The sequence below is a fragment of the Nicotiana tabacum genome, chromosome 3 (assembly GCF_000715075.1).
Source record: "Nicotiana tabacum cultivar K326 chromosome 3, ASM71507v2, whole genome shotgun sequence".
Taxonomy (NCBI): domain Eukaryota; kingdom Viridiplantae; phylum Streptophyta; class Magnoliopsida; order Solanales; family Solanaceae; genus Nicotiana; species Nicotiana tabacum.
The window spans coordinates 166,053,267-166,071,466 of NC_134082.1; the positions used below are offsets into that span (position 1 = coordinate 166,053,267).

Genomic DNA, 18,200 nt, shown 5'->3' on the forward strand with positions numbered 1-18,200 from the left:
AACCTCATGCATCACAATAACAACCGCATGGTAGAAACCTCGTGCATCACAACAACAAGTACAACAGCAACAATGACGATAATACAAAGGTACGGTAAATAAATCAACTCAGAAACTCCATAATCAAAGAAACAGAAAAACTAGTTCACAAGGAGTAGCCACAATAGGGAATGCTAGTCATAATAAGAACAACTCAATAAGGAAAGAAATAATATATAACAATGGCCTGTAATGTACGGTTCAACAATAAGGGAGCTAACACAAGTCGAATAATTTCAAATACGGACAAGTCAACTAGGATATAGGAAATCTAAACTTCTTTTAAGGTTGGGCAAATTACGAAAGAGACACAACAATTCAATTAAGGATAAGCAGTGGAAAGATAATCAAAGCGTCAATTAAGGATGAAGAATTACAAAAAAGATAATTATAACTTCAAATAAATATAAGCAGTTCAGGGAAAGATAACATGGAAATAGAAGAGATAACAATTTCAGTTAAGGCACATATGAATCAAATAAGCAATAAGAGTGGATCATGAAGTAATTAATTCTAACTGAAGTAGGTAGAGGTGAAACTAGTAATTAAGAACGTATTCATAACAAAACAACTGCATATTCAGTAAATACAAGGACCTAAGAACCCTAAAATGCCAACTTTCCACAAACAAGTCCGAGAACGTACTCGTCACCTCGCGTACACGGACTACAATTAGCATAGAGACTCAAATCCTAAGGGGTAGTTCCCCCACACGAAGTTAGGCAAGATACTTACCTCCAAGAAGACCGATTGATACTTTAAAATGAACTTCTCGGGTAAAGTGACATTCGGACGACTCAAATCTAGCTAAAATAACTTCAAAGCATAAATAAAACTCATAAGAAACTATTCCGAGTCATAAAGCCTCAATCTTTGTGAAAATTCAAAAATTACCCCAAAAATCGACCCCCGAGCCCGCACCTCGGAACCCGATAAATTTTATAAAACCTGAACACTCATTCTGATATGAGTTCAACCATACTAAAATTATCAAATTCCAACACTATTTTCCCCTCAAATCATCATTTTCTATTTTGAAAGTTTTCTTAAAAATCCCCATATTTCCTCAACTCAAAACACTAATTACATGATAAAAATAAAGATAAAATCATGGAATATAATACATTTTAGGTAAAGAACACTTACCCAATCGTTTTGCTTGAAAAATCCACCAAGAATATCTCAAAACCGAGCTCTAGAACTCCAAAAATGGTGAAAATGGCAAACCTTCAGAATAGAGTACTATTTATTCTGCCCAGGTCTTAAAGTACCGCGAACGTGGAAGGATGATCGCATTCGTGAAGAAGAAAAAGTGAAGGCTTCTAGAAGACCCTTCACGAACACGAGCAAAGGGACACGAACGCGAAGAACAAGGGACAAGAACCTACACGAACGCGTAAGGGAACAGGTGAACGCGAAATGTAAATGACCACCAGTGCCCAGGGCCTGGTTTGCACTACGCAAACGCGAAGGTGGAGTTGCGAATGCGAAGAAGAGAAAGGCACACATTCGCGATCGCGGATGCTGGCTCGTGAATGCGAAGAACAAATGATTCCTCCTCCAAAATAACACAACGCGATCGTGAGGGAAATGACGCGAACACGATGAAGAAAACCAGATGATAGAAAATCGTAGTCCAAAAATAGAAGAAAATGGCCCATAGCCCCTCCCCCCAAAATACACCCGAGGCCCCTAGACCCCATGTAAACATACCAACAAGTTTCATAACCTAACATGGACTTGCTCGAGGTCTCAAATCATATCAAACAACATCAAAACTATAAATCACACCATGAATCGAACTTATGAACTTTCAAATCTTCCAACTTTCAAAACTCGCGTGGAAACCTATCAATCAACCCAGAATAAAGCCAAATTTTGCAGACAAGTCTTGATGGGTTTTCAATGTCTTTGCCTTATGTTTTGATGATCTAACAAACTTACTGTCAAGAACTAGATAGGGAACCTAACACACTAGGTACACATTATAAATGAACGGATTCCAGCCTGGACTCCAGCTAATGTGAACTGCTGCAAGCGTAGAAAATAGAGAAACAAGTCAAGGACCTGATCCCCTGGTGTTTCTCTGACAGAGATACAAGTCAACAATACAGCTGGAAAGCAACTGCAGAAAGTAACTGCCTACAACTGTACATGCGACAGTTCAACAGACAGTGCAACAGTCACTTCCTACTGGGAAGAGGCGTGTACCAACTAAGAATTGACATCATCCTTAGTAGGTCATTGTTAGTATAACAACATGGTGCAAGACACAAGATATTCACTTGAGCATTTAGTGATATTCTCTCAAGCATTACAGATTTGATCCAGCATTGAAGTCATAAGTGTGTCAAGAATAAGAGGACAACTCCACTAAGAATCGGTTCCACAATGAGTCTATGTGTATCCATAGTTGAGTTGTAATCTTGTTATTTGTTCTTCATTGTAACTCCTATCTTGCTTTCTTAGAAGCTATGTTTTAGGAAACTCAAAATCATAAACTTTCTAAGTTTGTGTTGTAACTAGAGTTAGTCATAAGTTAAAGTCTTTGTAACTAGTGAGTAATAAAGTGGCTTGCGGTAAGTGTATCACAAGTTAGTTAAGTTGAAGTCTTTGTAATAGAGTCATTACAAAGTGACTTGTAATAGTGGTTGCAAGTTAGTGAAGTTGAAAGCCTACAAGTATAGGTCGTGGTTTTTGTCCCCTTGAGTGGGATTTTTCCACGTAAAAATCTCGTGTCTCATTTACTTACTGTTCCATTAGTATTCTCTGTGGAAACTCATAGAGGACCAGGTACTCTATAGTTTGGTGGATCCATATAAAGTTACAATTGGTATCAGAGCAGGTCCCTCCTATCGGGATAGCACCTGGGAAGGATCTGAATGGCTGCTCCACCAAATTTTGAAGAAGGTCAATCTACCTACAGACCTCCTAGATTCAATGGTCTGTACTACGAGTGGTGGAAGACTCGTATGCATGATTTTATAATGGCAGAAGACTCAGAGCTATGTGACGTCATTTGTGATGGTCCACATGTTCCTATGAATAAACTTGGAGAAACTAGACCAATGGTGTGGAAAAACATAAAAGAGTACAGTGATATTGACAGAAAAGCAGTAGAAAAGAACTATCGTGCCAAGAAAATCTTGGTATGTGGTATAGGACCTAATGAGTACAACAGAATCTCAACTTGTGATTCTACCAAGGAAATATGGAAAACATTACAAACCACACACGAAGGAACTATTCAGGTTAAACAGTCCAAGATTGATATACTTACCACCGAGTATGAGCTCTTCAGGATGAAGGATGATGAGTTTATACAAGATATACACACTAGATTCACATCTATCATAAATGAGCTTCTTTTACTTGGAGATGTTATTCCCAGAAACAAGCTTGTAAGGAAGATTCTCAGTGCTCTACCCGGCTTTTGGGAGAGTAAGGTGAATGCGATCATTGAAGCTAAAGATTTACAAACTCTAACCATGGATGAGTTGATTGGAAATTTGAAGACATACGAGATGAAAAAAAAGAAAGACAGTGAAAGGAGAGAACCAAAGAAGGAGAAGAACCTGGTACTCAAGGTTGTAAATAGTGACTCAAGTGAAGAAGATAGTAATATGGCCTATCTTACTAAAAGGTTTCAAAAGATGGTCCGAAGAAATGGTAGTATACCAAAAAGCGGTAGCTCAAGTAAGTCAAGGAGCAATGATCTCTGTCACAAGTGCGGAAAACCAGGGCATTTCATCAAAGACTGCCCATCGGAAAAAGGAACATTACAAACAAAACTCTGACAAAGCAGCAAAAAGGAACTCGGTTCCTGACAAACGATTCAGTCAAAAAAGTGTAGCTGACAATATCGTGAAGCAAGCTCTTGCTGCTTGGGGAGACTCCTCTAGTGAATCAGAAAGGGAACCAGATGTAGAAAACAGCTCCATGATGGCAGTAGAAGCTGAAGCAAAGGAATATGACTCATTGTTTGCATTGATGGCTCAGTCTGATGGCGATAAAGAGGATGAAAATGATGAGGTAAATTTCAGGGATGTTCAGAGAAATCTGAAGTCCTATTCTTCTAAGAAATTGATATCTCTAGCAAATGTTTTAATTGATGCATTTTGTAGTCTTGAAAATGATAAGGAGGCCCTGACCATAGAGTTAGGAGATGTTGAACAATCTAGAGATGATCTGGTAGTTTGTGTAGTTGATCTAAATAAGACCATAGCTAATCTTGAAAATGAAAAGGAAGCATTGAATGAAAAAATAAAGAGTGTAGAAAATGAGAGAGATGACCTGATGGTAGTGGTTGTGGATTTAAGGGACCATAGAACTAGTCTATCTGGTGAACTCGAGAAAAATAGGCAGCTTCAAGATGAATTGAGAAAAGTAAAAATTGATCTTGAGAAATCTCTCAAGTGGACTTGGTCCTCAGATGTTGTCAATGCCATGTACTTCAACAATAGTGGAAACAGGCAGAGAATCAGGTTTCAAAAGGAGAAAAATCCTTACAAGCCTCACAACAAGTACGTCACAGTTCCCGATAACTAGCTTTGTACCCATTGTGGGAACAATGGGCACTTCAAGAAAAATTACCAGGCCAGGGTTCAATCTGTTCAGAAAAACAAATTGTTTACTAAGAAAGTGACTGTTAAATAGGGACCAGGTACCACTCGCAAGAAACGAATATTGCCTACATGGACTAGAAAAGCTCTCATTCATCCCTTTTCTAATAACAAGGGACCCAAACTAGTTTGAGTTCCTAAATCTAACCCATAATCTATATGTGCAGGGAACAGTGAGAGGAAGCGGACTGCAATGGTTCATGGACAGTGGATGCTAAAAGTCCATGATTGGAAAAACCATGAATTTTCTCTCACTGAAAGCCCTGCAGGGAGAGGAATGTATCCTGTGGAAATGAAAACGGGGTACATTCTCGGTATTGGAAAAGTTGGAAAGTCTCTTTCACACTCAATTGAGAACGTGTACTATGCGGAGGGCCTGAAGCACTGTATCTTGAGCATTTCTCAAATTTGTGATAAAGGGAACAAGGTAGAGTTCGAATTAAAAGTGTGCACAAGTACCAATCTAGTAATTGGCAAAATTGTTTTAGTAGCCAAAAGATACAAGAACATCTACGTTGCTAACATTGAATCTCTACAAGCGGGTGCTATGAGTTGCTTGAAGGCAGTTGTTAATGATGTAGAACATTGACATAAAAAGATTGGGGCATGCAAGTTTCTCACCTCTGAATTAACGGATTTAGAGGGACCTGGTTCATGGTGTGCCAAAATTCAAGATTCACCTGGTCACTGGCTCTTAGAACAAAGGATGAGGCTTTTGAGGTATTTGTGGCCTTTGTCAAGTAAGATTCAAGTAAAGATGGAATAGAAGCACCAAGGACTCCACGACAAGATGGTGTTGTTGAAAAAAAGAATAGAACTCTGGAGGACATGGCACGGACAAGCTCATTGACAGTGGAATCGCCAAAAATCTCGGGGCATAAGCAATAAACATTGCTTGCTACTTGGAGAACAGGTGTATAATCAGGTCCTCTCTAAAACAAAACCCCTTATGAGCTGCTCAATGAAAGAAAACCAAAGATTACTCATCTGAGAACCTTTGGATGTAAACGCAATGTTCTAAGCAACGGGAAGGACCAGCTTGGGAAGTTTGATGCAAAAAGCAATGAAGGAATATTTCTGGGATATTCCTCTCAAAGCAAAGCCTACAAGGTCCACAACAAAAGGACAGAATATGTGGAAGAAAGTGTTCATGAGCTATTCAACGAGACTCCCTCCTCTAACAAAGGAGGAAATAGTGATGTTCAAGATAATGAACCACTTTTGGTTCCAAGGGAAATATCTGATGCTTTAAACGGCAAGGCTGATGTGATGAGTCAGATGAAGAAGACATGCAAAGACAATGCAACATATTCTTCCACTTCTCAAAAGGAACCCGGTATGTAAATTACTATTACTGAAGCTGAAGTAAGGGGTGGAGATGTAGTACAAGGTACTCTATGAGTAGCAGAACAAGGAGTACCGGTAAATCCTCATAATTTACTCAGTTCCTCTACTAATCAAATGTCAGTCTCCAAGTGGAAACACAAAAGCTCCCATACACTTGTTTTGACTGTAGATTCAGACAAAATCAAAAGGCAAAAATTCCCCTCTCAACGGTTGATGCATACTCCCTCACAAAAGCTGTGAGCAAGGATCTCCTGAGAAAAATAGGATGGCACTTGGGGCAATTAAACCTATGAGAGAACCTGGTTCTGCTTACATGACCGTGAAAGTCTCAATCAAGTAAAGTTGGCTAAAGTGTTTTCTGACTAAGCCTAACTCACATTTATACTATTGCAGGTAAACACGCATGACGATCATAGAAGCTAAAGGTACAACGTTGAACTGTGAAAGAGGATCTGCAAAAATATTTTATAATAAAAAACCGCTCGGGAATCAGGTTCCTGTACCATAGGTTAGTAGTAATGTGTTTTTCGCATGCTTTCTCAAAAGAGGTAACAAAATTAATTCGACTGCCACATCATCCGACTTTTCAGAACTGCATGCCACGTCTAATCTTTCAAATCCCTTCACCTCCTCTGCACGTTACATATTCCCACAAAGATACCACCATTTTAAAACTCGTTGGAACCCGTTCCTTTCCTTTCTCATCATCAGTCCTTCTTCCATAAAACTCTCTCTCTCATAGCAGTCCTAAACCTTCATCCCCTCTATATCTTTTTGATCCTTTCCTCTTTTCTCTCTCACTCTAATTCTCTACCAAATCCTCCTACAATAGTAAAATCTCTTCCTTCTCCTATCATCAACACCACTCCCACTTCTCCATCCTCCTTAAAGTCACCCCATAAAATCCACTCTTCCACTATCCCTAATACTGTTGCACTCATACCTATTTTTTCCTCATCTCCTATTGTTTTTCCTTCTCTGTCAACCTCTGTTTCCCCTCCTTGTGTTGAAAACCCCATGTCTCCCTCTTCCTATGATCTCACCAAAGAACACTCAAAAAGTATTACCACTCAGGTGTGAGAGGTCTTTGAGGATGATCCTGATCAGTAACTGAACTCCTCCATTTTGGACTTAGTGGCTCTCACGGAGTCACTAGAAAAGGAAGCAACACACAGTATTATGGCTATCGCTGCTGAAAGTCTTTTGAATGAAGGAGCTTTCCTCTTGTCTGAGTCTCAGAGAGAAGAAACTCCATTTCTAGGCGATGAAAGAACCTTAGTACTCTTCGAGTCTCAGTCCATGAAACAATCACAAAAAAACCTGTTGGAGAACTTGATCCTCTTCCAGTTGGATCAACCCAGTAACCTCTTATTTATCCCAAACCCTTGAAATCCACTCCACCTAGTGAGATTCCAGTTGATGAAGATGATATGGCTCTCAGCGTGCGGCTTAAAATGCACAAACAAGTAGAGACTTCTGAATCCTCTTCCACCCACTACCAGGTTGCATAGAAAGAGGCTTTCGAGTCTGCCTTGTAGACAAGTAAGAGGAGTGTCAATAAAAAGAAAAAGAGGTTGATGAAATAGTGGGAATTTGTGGCGGACAAAAGCATTCTATTGGTTGAGGACGACGAAGATGTTGTAGAGGAACCCAGTTTCTTAGTAAAATGATCTACAAAAATTCAGAAGTATGTATTTGGAGCTTCCAATGAAGCTATTAAAAAACAAAGTGGAACATCCGTGAAGGGTAGCAGTAAGTCCAAGAAGGTTGTCGTTGAGCAAACTATGTCTGAAGGGGATGTTGTGGGGGTTGTAAGCCGGAAAGGGAAGTCTGTTGAAGCGTTTGGAAAATGAAAACGGGAAGTTGTAGGGGAACCGGGTTCTATGAAGGTCATACACAGTGACAGTGGTAACTGGCATGAGAGAGTGAGAACTGAGAAAGCCTTGTAGGGTCGTATGTATGATCCGGCAATCTCAGAGATGGCAGGTATGAGGCAAGCTCTGGAGATGGTGGAATTTCAGCGATGGGATCATCTGTTTCAAGAGGATGTGCCTAAGGTGTACGAAGATGCATTACAAAACTTCTACGTATCTTTTTTCATTGTTGAGGGGGACCACATCTGTGTGCTAGTAAATGCAGTAGATATTGTGCTTGACGCGTCAGCATTGGGGAAGGTACTTCAAATTCCATGTGAAGGGATGTCCTCAGTAAAAGGTGCTTGTAGTGCTAACTTTAGGAGAGCTATTATGAAAGAGTAAGTTGTTCAGTAGGGGGAACGGGTACATAAGAAGGCACTACTGCCTGAGTATTAGCTTCTCTTTGAGTTGGTCAATAAGGTGCTTTTACCTAGTGCTAAGAGGCGGTTTATCGCTTCAAAGTCTGATCTAGTCTTAATGGAGGCTCTTGATGAGTGTGTCCCGATCAATCTGCCAGCAATCATAATAGAAAATATGCAAAAGGTGGCAAACTTTAAAGGTGGCAATCACGGGCTTCCATATGGCTTTCTCCTCACTCGAGTGTTTAAGTTCTACAAGGTTCCCTTGGATAATCCTAGAGTGGGCACCCGCAATCAAACCTTCTCCAAAACCACTCTGGAAGAATGTGAGTGTGTAGAAAAGGTTGGTGGAAGCACCTCGACCATTTCTCAACAGATCAATTCTCAAAATGCTACTACTAAAGAGATCAGAAGGTTAAGGGCTCAAAAATGCCATATTAGAAACCCAACTTAGTCAAGCTGTTGGGGCACCTGGTTCTGTAAATTCTTCCCACGAAGAAGTTTCCCGCTTGACCAAGGAAAATGATGAGCTTCGTGCAAAACTGCTTGAAGAACAACTATCTGCCAATGCTCGTATGGACCTGGTTCTCCAAACCCTTGTTGCCTCCCTCTCGAAGTCTTCCTCTTCTAGTGCCCCTTAGAAACTTCTCAGTGACCAGCTGTCTTTTGTTATAATATTTTGTGGCTATTGTTTTCTTTTGTTTGCCCTTTTGTTATACTGGCATGTTGGATCTCACAGTTACTGCTCCTGTTTAATTAGTCCATTTTCATATTAATGAAACAACTCTTCTTTTTGCTTGTACAATGTTGTCATCCTTTTTGCTTCTCTTTTCTGTCATGTTATATGCACATGTGTGGCATGAGTTGGTTGTGTTAGACTTCTTTATGCTAATTACCTACTTGTGTATTTTTAATGATGCCAAAAGGGGAAAGTATCAGGGTATAATTGAATCAATTGTATCAGGTGTCACACCTCCTTTTTTACTTACCTAGACCCCCGGAAAGGGCGTAAAGGAGTTTTTCCAATTAAAGGACAATCGGAACGGGATTTAATTATTAATTATTCAGAGTCGCCACTTGAGATTAATGGTGTCCCAAGTCACCGGTTGAATCCCGAACCGAGGAAATTTATGACTCTGTTAACAGTCCGCGAACCAGAAATCCGAGTAAGGAATTCTGTTAACCCGGGAGAAGGTGTTAGGCATTCCCGGGCTCCGTGGTTCTAGCACGGTCGCTTAACTGTTGTATTTGATTTTATCTGATTTTAATACATGCTAGCTTATGTGCCTTTTATTTAATTTTGAACCGCTTTTATTATAATTATTATTTTTCTTTTAAAAAATAAATAAATTGCAACATCGTTAAAATGTGTCTCAAACCATGTCACAATCAATGCACCCATGGTTGTCACCACACTTCGACTCCATTGAGATTCGGATTTGGGTCGCATCAATGCGCACCCTAATTTAGGAAGGTGAATTATTAAAATAGCGCTTAGAGATTCTAACGTAATATTATTTTTGGGAAGGCCGTGAAGTTCGCTAAATGGCCCTCCCAAATTCTAATAATTTTTAATAACCATTTATTGAGGGCCCCACATTTATTTATTTTTGTTCGGTGATGCTCGTCTCAATTCGCGAACCTCTTTTCTATCATTATTTATTTTATAAGAATTACGATGTCTTGAAAACACGTTTCGAACCCCGTCGCAATCAATGTGCCCGTGATTGTCAACACATTTTGACTTTGTCGAGATTTAGATTTGGGTCACATCAATGCGCACCCGAGTTTAGGAAGGTAATTTTATTGAGAGCGTGTCTAAAGCAGCTATACGTTTGCACTTTGCGAGGGCCATGGAATTTGCTAAATGGCACACCTCGAGTTCTAAGGATAAACAAGATTAATTAAACCAGGGCCATGCAACTTGAGATTTTATTCAGCACGGCACACCCCGAACTATTAAATCAAATTAACCGAAAACGAACAAAGACCTCTATTTGTAAAAAAACTCAAGTCTACAATTGGAAAGTAACAGAATGAAGGCTAAAGATTTTAAAAGGAAAGGCCTGATTTCGATGCAAGGCCCAACAGATAATCCTTAAGGCTCAGCGTACTGGTCCGCATGACCAAAGTCTGCAATTCATTTCAAGCAGACCCGCGGTCCATTTGAATTCACGATTTCTCAAGAGTTTAAGACAAGATGAAATCTGAAACTAAATACAATTAACAATATCTGACTCGAATCCCACTCCTAACATGGATATTAATATAATAATTCCTCTCTTAGATGTAAGGACTAACTTTTATTCAGTTCACTCATTCAAACACCCCAGCCCCTACGGAATCATAACTTTCACTACATGGGAGAATATCATCAAATACCAATTCATACTAGTTGTTCAAATCAAGTCAGGAAAAACGACTTTAGAGAGCACGACGAGCAACATGACTCATGCACTTTAAATAGCAAACATTGTGTCACCGCGCTCCCAAATCCAAAATTCTGTGACTACAAACCAATTGCATTTATGCACACAGGCTAATGATGACCCTAAAACTATAACAGAAGCCTTCAATTTATCCATATGCACATGAGAACACCAGGTTCATTACCCCTTTTGCAAAATAAGGCAAACAAAACTCTGCACCCAATTAAGACCAAACAGAGAGAACTTAACCAACATCAAGAAAAATCTATGAACGAGAACTGAAGCTTAAGCTAAACCTGAACATCTTGACTTGTGGCTGTAAACTAAAGGAAATGATCGATTCATTCCAATTCATTCTAAACCAAGAATTGCAACATATCTTAAAAGAATCTAGCAAAAACCCATTTCGTCTCATTTCAGCATTTTAAGGCATGCAGAAGCAGTATCATGGATTTCTGGACAATGTGAACAATGACTAATTAACCTATTCTTGTATAGACACGCATGACCTACAGGTTAGCATCTCAGAGAACTCGAATGCCAAGGGAAGAATTCCAACAGATGACTGACAACAGTTTCAAAATCAATTTTAAGAGCTTAAGCTTGCATCCAACTTATACTTAGCATGGAAAATGACAAACCGCGAATATTCCTTAGCCAAACAATATTAGATGTGAGAAATTTGCTTTTAACCAAGCTCCCAGAAATTGCGGCTTCAAACAAAAGTAAGCAGCTGAAGGGAAACGCACATAGATAGACAAAATGATTTTAGCATTTCTAGCAGACTTCTCGTGAGAGCCTATTTCGACAGAAACTAATATCAGCTCAAATGCAACGTTTATATTCATACTATCATGTTCAAAACCAAGCAAACCTATGATTCATCTTCCAAATTTTAACAAGGCAGGAGTGATTTCCCACTGTCAAACTGACTGAGCTATAACAACTATTTGGAATCGACGAAATCTGGACTCAAATGAAAACTCGATAACATAATAACAGTTAAACCATATAATCGGAAAACGACCTCCAAAATCGACTTCAACTAGCTGAAAATACTCAAATATATCACACTGTCACGAACAGATTTAGTCAGCAAGGAATTCGATCATAACACAAATAGAGCACTCGAGACAGAAACACATAGTTCAAAATAATGAAGCGGAGTAGAATCGCAAGAACTGAGAGATGAAGGATGAACCTGAAATTTCGAATTTCTTTTAATAACAAAATCGAAGACGATTACACAGTTTCGACTCCAAAATCTATCACAAGAACACGATGGCAGATCAAACCTCGAAGAACAGCAAATCGGTAGCAGCTGAGTAGAAGTACGAAGTTCGAACAACGACGAACTCAGCAATTCTCAAACGAGCTCCATTTTAAAACCAAAATTCAGACTGGAATGAAAATTAAACTAGCTTCACCACTAACTGTTCCTCTCCGGTTTTGACAGAGAAAACAAAATTAAACTCGGAAAAAGAAAAACTCAAAATATTTTTTTTTGTATATTTTATAGACTGGAACTAAGCTAAAATTAACCATAGAGAAGAAGAAGAAAGACTATTTTAAAACCTCCGTTTTCTTTCCCAAAATTCTCCTCCCTTTCAAAGAATCGGATTGAGTCCTTTTATGAAACGAACCCCAGATGAATGTAGGGCTCGGATTGAACGAAATCAATCCAATGCCTCACATTCATCCAACGAATCATCTCTAGGACCTCCCAATCGTGTGAGATAGATCAAAATCGGTCGAGTGAGAGGGGAGGGGAATATCGCGGGGGGAAATCCGTTAGAACGGTAAGAGGAGGGATGGGGAAACGCGTGGGTTGTGGATTTGAGGCTCACTCGCTTGGAATTTGGATGGAATTTGGGGCTGGATTCGGGTGGAGAAGAGGAGCAGTACCACAGCCTCTGCGTATTAAGGATTTAGGTCTTGGTTTTCTTTTGATTGTGCGTTATTTAGGGGACGGGTCGGGTCGAACCACTGGGGTTGGGCGGGTTTAGCATCTGTTAGGCATGGGTACAGGATTGGAAGGGAATGGGCTGGGATATTAATTGGCCCAAATCATGGGCAACCCTTCTCTTTAATGCTTTCCCTTCTTTTCCCTTATTTCTTGTGTTTCAATTTGTATATATTTTTTTTAATTTTATAAAATTGTAAAAATTAAAATAAAGTCCTAATATAATTCACAATTAAACTATTTAATGCCTAAAATTGTCTAAAAGCTAATTCGTGATGAATTCACAATTAAAACAATAAAAACGCCAAAGTGAACCATTTTTGTTATTTTTCATGTTTGTTCTAAAACAACTTAACCTAAAATATGAAATTGGATCCTAAATGCAAATACGTATTTTTTGTATTTTTCATATGAATTAATGCAAATAATTATCAGAAAAATGACACCAAAAATCGCAAAAATCGCAAAATAGAGAAAAAATCATTTTGTTTGAATTTTTGGGAATAATTCATATATAGGGCAAAAATCGCGTGCTCACAGCTGCCCCTCTTTGCTCGGAAACATGAAAGGTTTTCGGGCAAAGATAAGTGAGCAAATACGAGCGATTTTTGCCCGTTCAAATATTCCGTTGTGAAGCATTTTTGAAAAGTTTGACCGCATCCTGCTTCAGAGGTTGCCTACATATCCTGGGCTAAACAGGAATCAGGTCAGTGTAGTTCAGGAATGACTGGTAGCTGGGACTACCGGGAGCTGTGATTTCACTGCGATTGTTGTTGCTGCTGCTTGCTGACTTCCCTTATTATACCGTGTAAAAATAAAAGAAGTTAGACTAAGCTATGAACTATGAATTACAAAAGTCCTATCTAGATTCTTCCAACTTGCTCTTGTACTTCTTTGTTGCCTTGTTGTCTTGTGTTGCCTTGTTGCCTCATTATCTTGTGCTTTCTCGATAAAAATCCTTGTTGCTATTACCCTGGTGAATTGAGATGTTATTCCCTCTCTCCAAACTGCTGAACTTGAGTAAACTCGAACTCGAATGTATTCCTTTGTTATCCAGGCGAGCTCCTCTGTTATTCAGGCGAGCTCCTGACTATTGAACTTGAACCGAATGTATTCCTCTGTTATCCAGGCGGGCTCCTGACTTCATAAAAATAAACGAACCAAGAAAACTTTCTGCCCCAGTTTGGAAACTGGGTACATGTTACTGGATATTAATAAGAATTTGATTAAAACTTGACTTGCAATACCTCTGTTCTTCAGGCGGGCTCCTGAATTCCGAAACTTGAATTGTATGCCTCTGTTCTTCAGGCGGGCTCCTGACTTCAAAAGACAAAAGGTCTATTGAAAACTAAAATTTGAATTATATCACCTATGTTCTTCAGGCGGGCTCCTGATTGCTGAATTTGAAATTGAATGTATTCCTCTATTATCCAGGCGGGTTCTTGACTTCACAAAAATAGACAAAATAAAGAAAACTTTCTGCCCCAGTTTGGAAAACTGGTTGTTTGTTACCACATACTAATAAGAACTAAAACTTGAATTGTGATAAGACTGAAATGCAACTTTTAAAAATTTAAAGACCGCAATGTATCTTAAAATTTAAACTTTATCTTAGGTGAAAAATTCATCAGACTAAGATTTTCATCTTAGGAGAAAGATTCAACAGACTAAGATTTTTATCTTTATCTTAGGTGAAAAATTCATCAGACTAAGATTTTTATCTTAGGAGAAAGATTCAACAGACTAAGATTTTTATCTTTACCTTAGGTGAAAAATTCATCAGACTAAGATTTCTTTTAACCATTTTCCTTCAAAAAAGATTTTTATCTTTATTTTAGGTGAAAAATTCATCAGACTAAGATTTTCATCTTAGGTGAAAGATTCAACAGACTAAGATTTTTATCTTTATCTTAGGTGAAATATTCATCAGACTAAGATTTTCATCTTAAGTGAAAGATTCAACAGACTAAGATTTTTATCTTTATCTTAGGTGAAAAATTCATCAGACTAAGATTGTGACTCTAGGAGATAATTCATCAGACTAGGTCCATTTTTGAGTGATCCCGACTTTCTTAATTTTCCAAATTCCAACTTCCTTTCTTTTCAAATTCGGCCTTCCTTTCTTGTTCCCAAATTACGCCTTCCTTTCTTTTCTTTTTTTTCGACTTCTGCCTTTATCTTAGGTGAAAGATTCATCGGACTAAGATTTTTTATCTTACCATTTTCCTTCAAAATTTGTTTTATCTACCCACTAACTTGAATTATCTTCTTTCAGAATTGCTTCCCTAAAAACTAGTGTTGTTAGAACTGGTGTTTCTTTCCTGAAAACTACTTCCCTCTCTTTTTCCCTTTTTTTTTAAACACTTGTATTGACCTTCATGTTCTTCAGATGGGTACCCGGAAAAAAAATTCAACATGACAGAAAATTTGCTGCCCCAGTTCGGTAATCCTCCTGTAGCATATCTTTCTGCCATCAATATCATTTCCATGCCCCTGTTTCAAATCAAAGAAAATTTTGTCAGTTTAAAAGTGCGGTGGTTGGTTGCGGTACTCCCGCTGGGATGACTTTCCTTTTCCCCTTTCCATGCTTTGCGTTGTCCGACCATCTTTGAAACTTGGCTGATAACTTCTGCCCTTCTTGACGACTATCTCTCAATTATTACTGCTAGTCTTCTTATCTGACCCCATATGTTTTCTATGACAACTGATTCTTCTTGAAGGTCTTGCATGTTTACTGATTAACCACTTTCCCCGTCATCTGTGTCATTGAAATACCCTTTTTCCCCGTTCAATCCCAATACCTTCTATCTGTTGCATTACTCCTGAACCGACATCTACCAAATTTTGTGTTTCATAAGGATCCCAAAGTATGTTGATTATTACCAGCTCAGTGCTCTTGTTATTTTTCCTGACTTGTGACCCCATTTTGTGCAATTGGAAAGCTGGTGGAAAATTTTGAAGTCATTCCTCACTTGTTACGACCAAAAGACTCAGAAAGGGGAAATAAACAAACAAAAGGAACAGAGTAAAGGACAATAGAAAGAGATGATTCCTATCAAGAAAACTACACAGTAGAAACCTATCGGATGTAGATACCGACTCTAATGACCTTGACATGCACCTGCTACCTATTCTGTTAAGCAAACCTGATGGTCAGCTCTTGTTGTTCCTTTTTGCCGTGAAACTGGGCTTCATTGCTCCGCTTATCCAATTTGATTCGCATTCCTTATTCGGCTTGTAGTGCCCAAAGGGTTTTCACCATCAAACCTCTCTCATTTCGTTCTTTCTCTCAACTTATTGTCGCCTCAAGGTGCCCGTGAAGGTTTTCACCAATAAGACTCTCTCATTTTTTATTTCTCTCAGTTTTCATCACTTGCGATACCCATGAGGATTTTTATCAATAAGATTCTCTCATTTTTATTTTCCTTGTTTGGACCGGAGTGTTGCCCCTGACATGAATTACCTTACCTTCTTGACTTGGCATTTCTCAAAGACTGATCAGAAGGTCTTTCTTTGGACCGTAATGTAGGCTTTTGGATGGGTTAGAAAGAAAGGGTATAAAAGGCTCAAAACAATTTCAAAATGGGTTAAAATTACAACTTTCGGAATCCAACTTCTCACAACAACCACAATTTCTGCCCCAGTGTCTTGCTTGGGGACTTTTGGATTTTTGTTTTGGTATGACTGAACCTCAGAAAGGCTGCCTACGTACCCTTTCGGGATCAAGTCAAACGTAGTTCACATCATAGAAACTACGTTGTTGCGATTTTCTTTCTCTCTCTTTCTTTTTTCTTTTTTCTTTTTTTTCCTTTCTTTTCTTCATTTTCTTTTTCTTTCTTCTCTTTCTTTCTTTTCTTTTCCTTTCTTTTCTTCCCCTTTTCTTTTTTCTTTTCCTTTCTTCCTTTTCCCTTTTTTCCTTCTTTTTCCATTTGCGTATCTCCGGCACTTGCATTTCTTTAATTGTGTCGTTGATTCCGAAAGAGGGGTATGAAAGAAAACAAATAAGGCTCAAAGAGGTTGACAAAAGGGTAAAGTGTTTAGATAGCAAAACAAAACGCCTTCGTTATTTCAGACGTCAAAATATGCCAAATACAAACAAGTACAATCAGAATAAAGAACCCATACACATCATCTCTTGACCGCATCGGAATTGACGGCCGTTTCCACACCTTTTTCTTCTACATCTGTCAGATATAATATGCCATTCGACAACACTCCTACTCTTATTACCACGACCAGCCCCCTGTCAATTTGGCCAACTTGCTTTTACGGGGATTTTTATGTTTTACTTGCCCCAGTTTCACATGGTTCGGGCAAACAATCTCAAAATGTCCCAATCTGTTCTCATTTCCTCAAGTGTCCTTATCGTTTTCAAAAATGGTCTCATTGTTTCGCAACTTTTGAAAATCAGACTGAGAATTATGCGTGCATGTCATGTCACTAGAACCGACAAAAAGCAAAACAAAAAGTTAGAAAAGAACTAAACAAAGAAAATGACTAGGAGTAACAACAGATCGGAATTTGCATTAGACAAACGATGAAATAGTTCGAATAACAAAACAAAAAACAAAACAAACTGGATTGCAACCCTAGAATGAACTGAAGCAAACTTAGACAACCCTAGACAAACCAGTACGACTAAACAAGCTAGACAAAATGAAAGGATAGGAGGGTTTGAACACAAGACAATATCCGGATTACAACCCTGCAAATAATTCGGACAACAGAAATGACAGCCAAATGGACCACCAAAGCTCCTCCCCAGTTGACTTAGGAATGGAGCGTCTTTTCAATTACAAGCACGGAATCTTAGCCACTAAGCTTCGCATCCATATTGCCATGACCACTATCTGCTTCAGTATCTTCAACTTCAGTCAACAAGTTCCCAAGAGTATTCTCATACCCCATGTCACCGGGCATCATCCCCACCAAGTGTGCCTCCTCATGTAAGGGATACAGCGTGATATTCTGGGTGCCACTATCTTGAATCAAATTTTCCTGGATCATCCTTTCTATTTCTCTTTTCAAATCCCGACAATTTTCCACATTGTGCCCCAGATCATTGGAGTGGTATTCACATCTTTTAGATGAGTCAAAGCTTCTCGCACGTCGGTCCACCTGATTTGGAGGAATGGGTGCAATCATGTCATGTTGTTTTAACTTCTCAAATAAGCTTGCATAGGACTCTCCTATTGGTGTAAAACTATCTTTCAAATTTTGTTCCCTTCTATACCCCTGGCTTGGATGTGGGTTACAAAGTAATTGAAAATTTTGCGGAGGCTGGTGGATATTTTGTGATACTCGTGCTCGCTTTCTTGGGTGATTTGGTGGTTGGGCAACATACTGGGATGGATCAACAGAGTATGAGGGGTTCGGAGGTGGATAGTAATGCTTAGGGGGGTCATGGAAAACCTGATGAGGCTGCACATACCTTCGAGATGTTCTCCTAGGACCTCTTCTCGACCCTGATATCACCACGATTTCTTCATCCCTCTCATTCGTGTTACCAAATTCAATTTGGACAG

The 18,200-nt window shown here is 38.9% G+C and overlaps 1 protein-coding gene across 1 annotated transcript; it reads left to right on the forward strand.

The window, feature by feature from the left end:
* The first annotated feature begins 2,921 nt into the window (after positions 1 to 2,921).
* Positions 2,922 to 5,250, forward strand: LOC142177940 (uncharacterized). The gene is made up of 4 exons (XM_075247015.1): positions 2,922 to 3,582; positions 3,683 to 4,230; positions 4,472 to 4,523; positions 4,829 to 5,250. Exons 1-4 carry the CDS (start codon positions 2,922 to 2,924, stop codon positions 5,248 to 5,250), a joined length of 1,683 nt encoding a protein of 560 aa, XP_075103116.1.
* The last annotated feature ends 12,950 nt before the right edge of the window (positions 5,251 to 18,200 follow it).